Here is a 12,350-nt window from a genome sequence, read left to right on the forward strand (position 1 = left end):
GCGCCAGGGGTGGGACCGAGTAACCAGTCGACGCACGCTACAGCTACGTTACTAACAGCTACAAATGTCTGGCATTCAAATAAGTAAACCCCAGGCCTCAGAGACAAGCGCAACGTGATACGTTATTTAATCTAAAGAAAGCGGAACTGCGTAAGTGCACAAATATCAGGGTCGTATGTACTTGATATGGCTGATGAATATTTTTTCTAGCATGCCGTACGTAATTGCTTAAGATATTTAGTAACACTGGGCTCAGAACAAGCCTACGGCTAGGAGTTGGCGGAGTCCGCGTAAAATTGTCACTTGTGTTTGTGGCAATAATCATTGAATATAATCTATTCTAGGAAGTCTATACCACGCGAATGTTACTTTCAGGGCCTCAAAGTAAAGCAACGAACCTGAAATGCATTATATCAAAATATAAATATATTAGGTTCATCTACTGATTTTACCGCTTCTTCGGCCGAAGTCTGTTGGTAATCTTTAGTGGCTCTGGCAACACTGGTCGATAATCTAGACTCATCCAAATTAAACAACCTGACAGTAATGAACGCCGCTAGCGCAACTGAAAACCGATCGTTGTCGCCCAGCGCGCACACTGACTTGACTGGGTCGTCTCCCGAAAGTAGCAACGAGGCCCGAGCGTCAGCACCCATGGCGACGGCCCAGAATGCGGAGAGCGAGCTGTCGAGCTCCTCCGAGGTCGTTCTAACGTACCCATCGCCGGCGGTGAGGGGTGCCCTGGAGCTGCGAACGACGGACTTGGAGCGACTGCTTCCAGGTGAATGTCTGAATGACACTATAATTGAATTTGGTTGCAAGACCATCTTTCACGAAGTTATGAGTGAAGAACTGGGCCGCGCCACTCATCTCTTCGGTCCTCATTTTTATAGCTGTCTTACCGGGCCTCTCGGCGCTTCGGCTCTTACCACGCCAGAGCTGTCTATAGGAGCGTTACAACTTGAGCGGGTGAGAAGGTGGACGCGTTCAGTGGACGTCTTCACAAAGGACTACATAGTCGTCCCGGTAAACGTCAAGAACCATTGGATTCTGGCGATCGTCTGCTTCGCGGGACGCGCCCTCCCACATGAACAGGCACCACACGAAAGTCCCAACGCTTACCTACTCGTCTTCGACTCGTTGAGAGGGTACGTCGGAAACTTGAACGATATAGCGAGGAATATACGCGGTTACCTCTCGGAGGAGTGGAAGAGGAAACGGGAATCCGTTCTTGTGTTCACGGAGGCAAACATGCCACTGTACGTTCCGCTAACGCCGCAGCAGACGAACAACACGGACTGCGGCGTCTATGTTCTGATGAACATGGAAGCTTTCTTCCGCAACGCGCCCAAGCACGGCGAACCTGTCGAAATGAGCCGCAACCTCTTTTCATCGGGAGACGTGGCACTAAAGCGGACAACCATGAGCAAGCTCATTATCGAGTTGCACGAGAAACAGCATCCCGGGTCCGACTTACATTCCAAGTGGCGTGTGAGGGCTGCAGGCATTGAGCTCCAACACGAGACCCCCGAGACTGCGAGTGCAGGGCTTCGTCCTGCTGACGTCGTGCGTCGCAGCATCCGCAGGAGAACCCCGGCGAAAATGTGCCACCTGCCGTTATGCGGCTGAAAAGCAGCGCTCCTGTGCGATCTTGGAGGCCACGAGCACAGTGCCACTTGAGAAAGCATGAGCGATACGTATTTACCGGAGAGGGGGGGGGGGGAGGTGAGCCACCTCACACGGTTTTCTCAAGAAGCAACAGTTTATTCATTACCTAAAAACATTGTTTTTGCTGTCGGAATTCTTTTTTCTTTTTTTGGTATGCGGGCGTCAATGGTACGCGACCGTCAATTCTTTGACGAAGAAGGGCTTCTTTTTCGACGTGTTTTTGATTGAGCGCATTTTATTAATGCTTATCTTATTTTGTCTTTGAGTAAACTATATATCTTCGCATGCTATTTCTTGTGCAAATAAATTTTCACAATGCAGTGACTTTCTTTTTCTTTATCTTTCTTGCTTTCTTATCGAGCTTTCTTGCTTTCTTTATCGAGGTATTTGGTAATGTTACCTGAAGCGGTCGGTCTCTGATGCGTTCGAGTAAGGTAGTGCAAACTGTGGTGTGGGCATAAACCAGCAGCGCCTTCACTACAGGGCACTGGTGCATACTTGAGAGCGTCGCTCCGGTTTCTATAGAGCTCAAAAAGCTGTGGCAGGGCAGTGCGAGTAGCACTTGCTTTCACAGAGGTGATAGGTTTCGGGTCGCGACAGTGCTTCTTGCGGCAGTTCACGCGTCAAAATGACAGCTACCCTGCAGGAAAAAAAAAATGTCAGTTTCGCCAGAAAGGCGAAGCACTGGTAGCGATAGCATCACACCACTACACGAACCAAGGTTCGTAGTTTTACCGGCCGTATAAATTCCAGTTAGTATTCTCTTACTAAATAAATTAACAAGCGTTCTGTCGCGCGTGCGCAGGCAAAGATGAACGGATGTTACTCGATGACGCGCAAACGTGCTTTGCCAACGGTGGCAGGATTAAGAGCAGCATGCAGAGGCTCTTGCTTCGATACCTCACGGAAAATTGAGTTTACGCGACCTTCAACACAAAGGCGCGCGAGAGCACAGCGCACGCGAAGCCACCAGCCATCTCGGCTCGCCTCAATTTGCACCCGCCGAAGATTACCTCCTGCGGCTCCTTGCTCAGGCGCAGCCATGGCCAGGCTTGAAGAGGAGACTCTCACTCACCTGTCTCACTTCCAACCCCTCCCCCGGGTCCCCTAGTGCCGTTCACCTTCCTCCTCTTGTGCGCACGAGAAGACGGCGCGCATCGAGCCATCATTATTGCCGGCTCACTCTCGCACGCTTTCCCTCGCACCCATAGCATACGGAGCATGGGCGCGATTCTATCGCACTGTCTTTACACGGAACCTGCACCGACGTCGGCGAAGACGACGAAAATTCGTCTCGAGGGTCCAAGTAATTGCTGTCGCAATAAAAGAAACGCGGAGTATCAGAGAGCATGGTGCATCGTATACATATATATATAAATATAGCGCCGCTGCGTATTGCTCTTATACCACTGAAAACACGCCCCGGGGAGCTCTATCGCAGACTGAGGAAACGAAGCGCTGCCTAGTAGAGACGTCATGGCTGCTCGTATTCACAATGTCAAAATGTTTGAAAGAGGTATTTAATACGTCTTCTGAGCTGCCTGAGAGTACAAAAAAGAAATATTTTAAAAGCGTAGGTCTATGATCCCGTTTATATACCACGTATCCCACGTAGCTTGTGCCAAAATTTAAAAAAAAAGTATGCAAGTGCCACGTAGCTGCACTGAACCAATGGAATGTTGTTTGCCGTCGCTTGGAGCAAGTCACTCTTTTTTTATTTCGGCTAATCACATAATTATTTACCATTAATTAATCAACTTTTGACCTTATTGCGAAACCCCATATCCAGTGTCTAGTGCCATGCCGGATTATGGGCCCAGTGTCGCGCGCGGGATGCTGGAGCGCTGGACAGGAGCGGCATACCAAAGGAGCTGGGTACTGGTGCGAAATGCAGCTATAGAGCGAGGAATACGCGGTGCCTGGATACCGCCGATACATATGTTTTTTAAATACAGAAACCAAAAGAGAGCGTTCTAATGAAAAAAAAAAAAAGAGGTACCACCAGGATTCGACCGCCTGACCTGCGAATCGCAAGCCGAACACCTTACCACTTCACCACGCGCGCACATGGCGAGTCAGATTAATTTACTATGTTGATACGCACGCGCAGTTTCTGTTTCGCACCAGCTGTTCGCACGGACACGGCAGACGCGCTGCCGCACCATAACTGAAGCTTACGCCTCTATCAGAAAGTTGCCTGCATTCAGGAGTAGGCATGGAGGTATCTAAACAGTAATTTCTTTTTTTTGCTAATCGTAATTTAACTTTGAAAAATTTCTTAAATGAAACGCAGACCCAGGACGCTGTACGGGCTGTTACTGCCGATTTCGATAGCCGTTTCTTGTTCTTCGCGCAGGGGAATGCAGCATTTTCTTAGTTCAGCAATGCGTTTCAATCGACACGACCGTGTACGTATCTCAGTCATTCAAGCGTCGGTTAGTTCGGCTGGCAGCCTTCGGCGACAGCACGTACAGGGTGCTGCATATTTCGCTACGTATGTTCGGAAAAAAGGTTTTGCACTCACCGCGGCACTGTTCTTGCTGAAATTTTGCTGCAGGATCGCATGTTGGAGTCGACGTCGTTCAGTGTAACACTCGCCACAGTTAATTGCCCTGTTTTTAAGAAGAAAAGTGAAAATTTGCCTGCACTTAAGGGGATGCGAGCTGCTGCCGCGACTGCGCGAGTTAAGGTTGTATCGCTGCCTGCCGGCGGATACAAAAAGCAGCCGCTCAGCGCGGTTTGCCGTGTGTTGGCCGCTCCTGAAGCACTGCGTTCTGCAGCTGCCGGTAGGCGGCGATACAACCTTATGCTTGCGCCGTCGCGGAAGCAGCTCGCATCCCCTTAAGTGCAGGCAAATTTGTACTTTTTTCCTAAATACCAGGCAATAAACTGTGGCAAGTGTTACACTGAGCGACGTCGACTTCAACATGCGATACTTCTGCAAACTTTCAGCAAGAACAGTGCAGCGGTGAGCGCAAATCTTCTTTTTTCAAACATGCGCAGCGAAATATGCAACACCTTGTGTATACATATGCTTACAACGCGTCACATAGGCGCTAATCGCTTCTTTGGCCTACACTAGACACCATAGATGAAGGAAAATCGAAGGAGGAGCCCTGACGTCGCTCTTTGTGAAGCCAAGTGACGCTGGAAGTCGGCCTTACTCCGCCATCGTGTCGAGCCAGATTCTCCTCTATATTTCTCGTCTTCGGCGCGCAACTACAGGCGCAACCACGCCGGCCGTCATTTTGCGCGGTTTCGTTGCGCGCCGTAGCGATCTGACCAACGGTCCAATCGCGGTGTATTCCATCGCGATACGACCTATGACAAGCCCATCCGCAGTTTATGAGGACAAACACGTATGCTGGCCGTGGCTTCATCGGAATCGTTTTGCTTTATTGAACACGTTTTCTGGCGGCCACTCACAGAGGAGGTGTGACGGGCCACATCGCGCCGATGAACAGTCCGGCAGAGGAGAACATCGTTACGCGTTTAAATACACCGACTGCGGCATTAGGGATGTTGTTCTCATGGCAAGTGCAGCTTGTTGTTCTCACGGCAAGTGCAGCTTCACAGAAAGAAAGCTCTGCGGTGTCAAGTAGTAAGCGCGTATGCGTGCGGCTATCGCGCGTTGACCGGGCTTACGTAAGTACGTGTTTATTAGTGTCTTTGAAAACTGAATTCAACAAAGGAAATAATAATCTTACTTCCATAGCATGCTTAGAGCGCAGCACCTTGTCTCGACCTACTAGACAGAGCGATTATTGGAAGGTTCCTCGATGCCGAACAAACTATGGTCTCCAAATGCTGAAACATTCACTCCCCCACAACTAAACAAATTCAATTTTTCTGTAGAGCGATTGCGCGTTCTTTCGCGACAGGATATGTCCAATCTTTCTTTACTGACATGATGTATTTCTTGTTGTTTTCTTGGTGCAAAAAATGAGGCATAAAATGCTGCATTTCTTTTTACGACCTTTAATTTTTTTTTTCTTCTCGAGGAGTGCAAACATTTCTGCATTTTCGTTTTTGGATAGTTATATTCCTTATTGTGCCAATTTCACGTTGTATTTATGTGCCTATTTATTTGTTTTCATGACTATGAATGCTGTCACTTTTCTGCCTTGTATTGCTGGGATGTGGGGCCAGTCAAGCTGCGTTTATATCGCAGCTTTTTTCCCGCTTTCCGCACCAGACATTGTATCGTTGCCTCATGTAGGAATATGCAAACATTGAAACGCTGTGGTGAAATAAACTCCAACTCCAACTCCAACGTATACGTACCATCAGCCGCTTGACGTGCACGCAGGCTAACGTTCTTCTGTCGAACCTTGTTCACTCTTGCACCGCGTCCGCCAACCTTAACTTCCCTGCGCCCCCTCGAGCACACAGATAAGGTTGCTGTAGTGAAGGGGGTTCGTCCCTTCATTACTCACAGCAACCGCTTCTTTCCCACCCATCCACATGGCTGTTCTTACGTGCCGCGTACAATTGCATCGTCCGCTGTCAAAAGCAGGAACACTACACAGCTGTCACTGACGTGCAAGGTGTTTATCGTGCATAATCTGAAGTACAGAGGTTTCAGTCTGTGATGACACGTTAGCACGAATTCACCGAAGACGGGAAACATATGCGCTCATCGTCCTTCGTCCGTGGTGGGGTAAGTGGTGCACGGCGTTGCCTGCGCGCTCTTTCGCACTTTTTACTCCGAGTCCTACACCGAGTTGTTGCTGGCGACAGCAACAACTGGTAGAGCGCGGTCTAGATAAAACAGCGGAACAGAACACGGAGACTAACGCAATCCTGCACACACTGCGCCTTTGCCACGTATGGTGCCAAACTCACGGAGCAACACGTGTGAGCGCACACAACCATAACAAAGCCACCGTTGTGGCCTGAGAATACGTCCGCTGCAGCAGAAGAAAGAAAAAAAAAGGAAAAAGGAGAAAATACCACGTGGCTTCCCTAGCGCGCGGACGGAGTAGGGCCTCTCCTCAGTTTTTTCCTTCCTCCACTGTAGACACGAAACAATTTTTAAATGCGTAAGCATTTCTATGCTTAGCCAACGAGAGAACTGTCCCTCGGTCCCGTAAGACGACCGCTTTCGAGGTAGCGCCCGCAGCAGCGAGCGAATTCGCGTTCGTGCTGCCTCTCGCTGCAACGCCCACAAAGCGGCGAGGACACAGCGCTCACGGAGCTCTCAGAGCACGCCTCACTCTGCTACTGTCGCAGATCGCTTTCAAGATACGGGTCCGTGCGTCTCTCTTCAACGCTAAGCGGCGACAATACATCGCGCGAAGTTATCAGCAGTCGGCACTCTTTGTCGGCATCGCAGATCGCTTTCAAGGCGCGGCCTCTATGGTGCGGCCCGAATTTTCCACCTGTAGTACACAGAACCCACAAGGTGAGGTATTTGCTTGAGGCTTTGTTGTGCGCCATATTTTATAGCGTCTGAGAGGGTTGAGTATTGTCATTGCCTCACATGGCACATCGCATCGTGGCAGAAGCATTAAACTTGAATTGGATTATGGGGCTGTACGTGTCAAAGCCACAACCGGATTATGAGGCAGGCCGCAGTGGCGCACTCCGGATTAATTTTGGCAGCGTGGTGTTGTTTAACGTGTCGCTAAATCAAAGTGCATGAATGTTTTTTTATTTAGGCTCGTCGACATGCGGCTGCCTCGATCGGTCAAATCCGCGACCTCGAGCAATGCCATAGCCGCAAAGTAGCCGCAGTCGTGCCTATAGTAGTAGCGTTTCGTTGCCTTCTTATGCCATCTTTTCTCTATCCCCCCTCCCTTCTCGTTAAATGGGAACTGTGAGCGAAGAGCGGAAAGCCTGTTATTCAGTCGTTTAGCGACTGCGTCTATCCTACCCTATCTTTGCTTCCACTCCTCCCTCCTCTCTACCATTCTATCTAGCTAGCCTATAGACTTGCACGTTAGTAGAAAGGTAAGCGCTGCAGTTTCTGCAATCCTTTTGCGGGGGTTCACGGATAATTACAGTTGTCAAGAGGCTAGTGTGGCGATGCCCAGAGAGCTCCAGAGGGTATGTGCACATTCGACACGGTGAAAAGTCGAAACGAGTTTCTCGCGTCGCCTTTCTGTAGCACTCCTGTCATGTATACACGCGCTCTGAACCACCCCTCGACGTGGTGTCCCAGACAGCAGCAGCAGCAGTGGGAAAGTCGAAGGAAGAAGAAAAGAAAGCGAAGAAGAGGAAAAGAAAAGGTGACGGGGGCACCAAGCACTTTTGCCAATTCGTTTGCTCGCTCGCAAGCAGTGCTCGTATCGTGGGAAGAAACGCCAGCCTATATCGCCACCGGAAGAGGCTCCAACGTGTGGTCGACGCCACAGGACCTTTGGGTTGCCTTAGGATGTCGTAGAAAAGGTCCATTACCGACTTTTTTTCGAATGCAAGCAAACGGGCCAAGCAACAATGCGTCCACACCGAGCTTTCTGCTTCAACAGTGGGAGATTCGGAGACGCTCCATGTACAAGAAAATCCTTCTTAGCGCTCCGTTTTGATTCCGCTTGAAGAGACGGTGAATAGCATCACTTTTGGCGACGCTTGTCCGTCCTCGTCGATGCAAATGGATAATGAGTGCACAGCTTTCCGCATCGTGGGTAGCAAGTGATGAACCTGGTTCCGCGACCGAATTCACCGCCTCGGATGTGGATGTCGACCATGCAGGCCAGCTGGACATTTCCACACAGTTGGACCCACACAGTCAATACTGAACCCATTTCCATCTAAGAAGTACGGAAAATTCAGCAGAAGCTTCCACTCGGGCTGGTACCACCTATTTCCTTGGTTGGACTACAGCGTGCAGGCTGACGCAGCTTTCTGTTAGCCTTATAGAATATTTTCTATTGGGGCCAATGAGAAATATGCATTTGTCAACAGTGAATACAGTAACTGGAGAAAGGGCCCTAGAAAAAAATGCTGGTTTTAAAAAGCAAGAAAACTCACTCACGCATAAGTCTTGCCAGACATCGTGGGTTTTCTGCACGCCGATGAAGTCGGGAGGACAGAGCAAGTCAGTTGCAACACATCTCAGCGACGCTTACTCAAAAGAGGTGCAGGAAAATTGCCTCTATATAGCAAGAGTCGCACATATTTTGTGATTCACTGCCGTTCAGAGAATTGCTCAGAGGGGCCACGATGACGGTGCCACAAGTGAAAACAAGGGAAAATTCGTTGAGCTATTGAACTTGTTTGGCAAATATGACGACATTGCCGGAAACAAACTGAATGGTGGAGCAGCGAACACGAAGTACGTTCATCATTCGATACAAGACCAGATCCTCGAAATTCTGATCCACATCACATTAATAAGTATAAAGGAAGAGATGAAAAGCTCCAAGTACTTTGCACTTATTGTCAACGAAACCAAGGACCTAAGCAACACGGAACAATTATCTGTTGTAGTAGGGTTCCACGCAAGTTTCTTTGAGCGGTTTCTTGGATTCCGCGACGCTGAGCACTTGCATGCAAATTCACTCCTAGGCTGCGTAAGGGAAACGTTGTATCGCTGTGGCATAGATACTCAGGTGTGCATTGCTCAAACATATGATGGTGCGAGTCTCGCGAGCGGTACCTCAAGGGGCGTCCAGGGGCTGTTCAGGCAGGAAGTGCCGCAGGCAGTGTACTTCTACTGCATGAGCCACCACCTCAATCTAGTCATTGTGGATGTCTGCAAGGTGATAAAACCGGTGAGAGATTTTTTTCTCTCTTTTAGAATGTCTCTATGTTTTCTTGAGTGCACCTGCAATTCAGTCTCTGTGCGTAGATTTGCAGAAAGGGTTGTCTTTGGCAGTGATAGAGCTGCAGCGTCTCAGCGATACACTATGGGCCTGCCAGATAGCGGCTTGTACAGCGACAATGAAAAGCTTTCTTGCTATCCTTGTATGTCTCGCCGAAGTCATCGCTACAAACAGCAGGCGGACAACAGAAGCTAGGGGTCTTGCCTGAGCAAATGACCTTCTCGTTTCTCCTCCATTTAAGCCCATTTACCAAGGTAATCAGCCGTTTTAAGGTTCTTTCGGAGCTAGTGCCGAGTCATTGACGAATTCTCCGAAATGAGAAATGAACACACACACACACACACACACACACACACACACACAAACACACACACACACACACACACACACACACACACACACACACACACACACACACACACACACACACACACACACACACACACACACACACACACACACACACACACACACACACACACACACACACACACACACACACACACACACACACACACGCGCGCACGCACGCACGCACGCACGCAAACACGCACACACACACACACAAACAAAGTTTACTGGAAGGCAGACTTGTTTGCTTCCCAAGCGAATAGCACTGCCGTTCTTGACGCGTTTTTCTTATCTAATTGGCTGACCAGAGGCGATGATCACGTATTCGTGGAGCGGGTTTTGACGCGGCCGAGCTAGCGCAGTGAAAGTAGATAACCGGATGAGGAGGGCGGTGCCGGCGTCGACGATTGGCCCACTTCAGCTTGCTTGGCTTTCAGTGTCTGGTAGAAAATCGTGCAGCGGAAGGGTAAAAATGCGGCTAAAACAGATCCAAGGCGAAGAAAATTTCCAAGAACGATGTCGTGCACGTGCCGAGAGGGCGATCGGCATCGTTATACTATTACTGTCGCGTAATATTTTGTTTATCATACGCAAATGAATCCATTCTACCCAGCAGCCCCGAGTAACCAGTGCCAGAGTGATCCGCGGGCAGCTATCTTCTGTTCATTTCACAACGGGGCAGTCTACGGCTATTCCGAAAAAAAAGTTCAGCTTTGTTGGGCATATTGATGCATCTTTAATGCGTTCACGTCACTTTGACGCGGTGAGCGTTTGCGGTTTGGGCGCAGCCCAACAACTTTTGACTAATTGCGGTGGGCTGACGGGAAAAGAAAACGTAGAATCATAAATTATTATTTTTCTTTTGTTCTGACTAATCTTGCACAATCAGTGTGTACACGTCATATTAGATGAGGAGATTTTGCTGTTTTTCTGACATCTTGTGACAGACAAGGGAAGCGGGGGTGACCTGAAAAAAAATTGAGCATTCTTGGAGGGCTGATTGCAGAATTGGAATAATAAAAAAAAAGTTTGAAATAACTTTACGTTATAGAGTCCCTGCATGCACAAAAAGCTATTCCGCTAGAACTGTTTGTAAAAGATTATTTCAGCCAGTCGTGATGCTGGAGATAATATTAGCGCCAAATGGCAAAGAGCACTTGCGAACAAAAAAGCTTTGTGAATGCGGCATCTGAGACCGAATTCACAGAGCTTTTTGTGCCATATGCGAAGGGTAGAGCTACAAGTCATCATCACCATTATCGAATCATCATCATCTAGGGCCTATGTGAAACGCGCAAAGCTCCGCGATATAGTAGATAGTATGATATCTAGCTGGCAGTCAGTGTGCAGCAGGAGGTAAGGCAAACATGGTTCTTAAGCCATTGAACAGAAAGATGGAACCATCTAAGTGTTGGAAGAAGGAAGTTAACCAAGCTCATAGAAGCGCATAAGCAAGCGTCTAGGAAATCACCGAGAAGCCAAAAATGCTGGGATTACGCGAAGTACGGCTCAGATGGAAATAGCACCGTGAAAAGAAAAGGGTAGCATCTAAACCACCACAAGAAACGGAGAAACTGGAATGTACAACATTTACCGGAGAAAAATTAAACTAAAAAAAAAATAACTGGGGGTTCTACGTCTCTAATAATGTGGCATCAGGATCCAATGAAATCCCAATACAGCTCATCAATAATAATATTTGGGGTTTTACGTGCCAAAACCACTTTCTGATTATGAGGCACGCCGTAGTGGAGGACTCCGGAAATTTTTGACCACCTGGGGTTCTTTAACGTGCACCTAAATCTAAGCACACGGGTGTTTTCGCATCTCGCCCCCATCGAAATGCGGCCGCCGTGGCCGGGATTCGATCCCGCGACCTCGTGCTCAGCAGCCCAACACCATAGCCACTGAGCAACCACGGCGGGTGGCTCATCAAACAGCTGGGTCCAAAGAGCCAGGCACAGCTGACTTGCGCCAAGGCGGAAGTGACTAAAACTATGACAATTTGCACTGCTTAACGTGAAAGCATGATGAATTTAATCTATAAAGGCAAAGGAGACAAGGATAAGAGGATTTCGTACAGACGAGGGGCCGAATTCCCAAAGCTTTTTCTTTCGTAAGAGTGATTTTTGGAACTGGCACTGGCCTTTGTTAATGATATGTCCAGCATTAGGTAGTACGCTATAGGGGCCATTCAGTAGGAGAAGGTTCAAGCTTTTTGGCGCGACCATTTGTTACGAATAATTTGTCTTCAAAAAAATGCTGTACCTTGACCATTTCTATGTCGTGTTAAAGGAGGGAAAACAGGAACAAAAAAACATGCCCAACATAGTCTTTTAGTGAAAGAACGATGTCAAATATTGACACAAAATGCGAGTCTTGCAACAATGCTTGAACCACCCAATTTCTTGCAAGGTTTTTACTCAGACCTGCCATTTGGCTAATTTCAAATGGACTTCATGTGCACAAAATATTTTTCGCACCCAAAGTAATTTTGGGACGGAATTTATTTATGCCTGATACAATACCACAATCAAAAAAAAAAAAAGAAAAAGAAAATCAAAA

At 48.3% G+C, this 12,350-nt stretch overlaps 1 protein-coding gene and 1 long non-coding RNA gene across 2 annotated transcripts in view; both read left to right on the forward strand.

The window, feature by feature from the left end:
- The first annotated feature begins 532 nt into the window (after positions 1 to 532).
- On the forward strand, positions 533 to 1,959 carry LOC142565998 (sentrin-specific protease 7-like). Its single transcript, XM_075676673.1, has one exon. The coding sequence runs from the start codon at positions 547 to 549 to the stop codon at positions 1,627 to 1,629; it is 1,083 nt and encodes a 360-aa protein (XP_075532788.1). The 5' UTR covers positions 533 to 546; the 3' UTR covers positions 1,630 to 1,959.
- A 2,539-nt stretch (positions 1,960 to 4,498) lies between these two features.
- The window catches only part of LOC142565833 (uncharacterized), a 136,690-nt gene continuing 128,838 nt past the window's right edge, over positions 4,499 to 12,350 (forward strand). Inside the window, exon 1 of the long non-coding RNA XR_012824886.1 lies at positions 4,499 to 4,636. This is a non-coding gene — a long non-coding RNA (uncharacterized LOC142565833). The remainder of the gene's footprint in view (positions 4,637 to 12,350) is intronic.

This window comes from Dermacentor variabilis, unplaced genomic scaffold, assembly GCF_050947875.1.
Source record: "Dermacentor variabilis isolate Ectoservices unplaced genomic scaffold, ASM5094787v1 scaffold_12, whole genome shotgun sequence".
Taxonomy (NCBI): domain Eukaryota; kingdom Metazoa; phylum Arthropoda; class Arachnida; order Ixodida; family Ixodidae; genus Dermacentor; species Dermacentor variabilis.

Bases quoted from the DNA above. Each gene is read 5' to 3' on its own strand.
- LOC142565998 (XM_075676673.1), top strand. From the start codon at position 547: ATGAACGCCGCTAGCGCAACTGAAAACCGATCGTTGTCGCCCAGCGCG.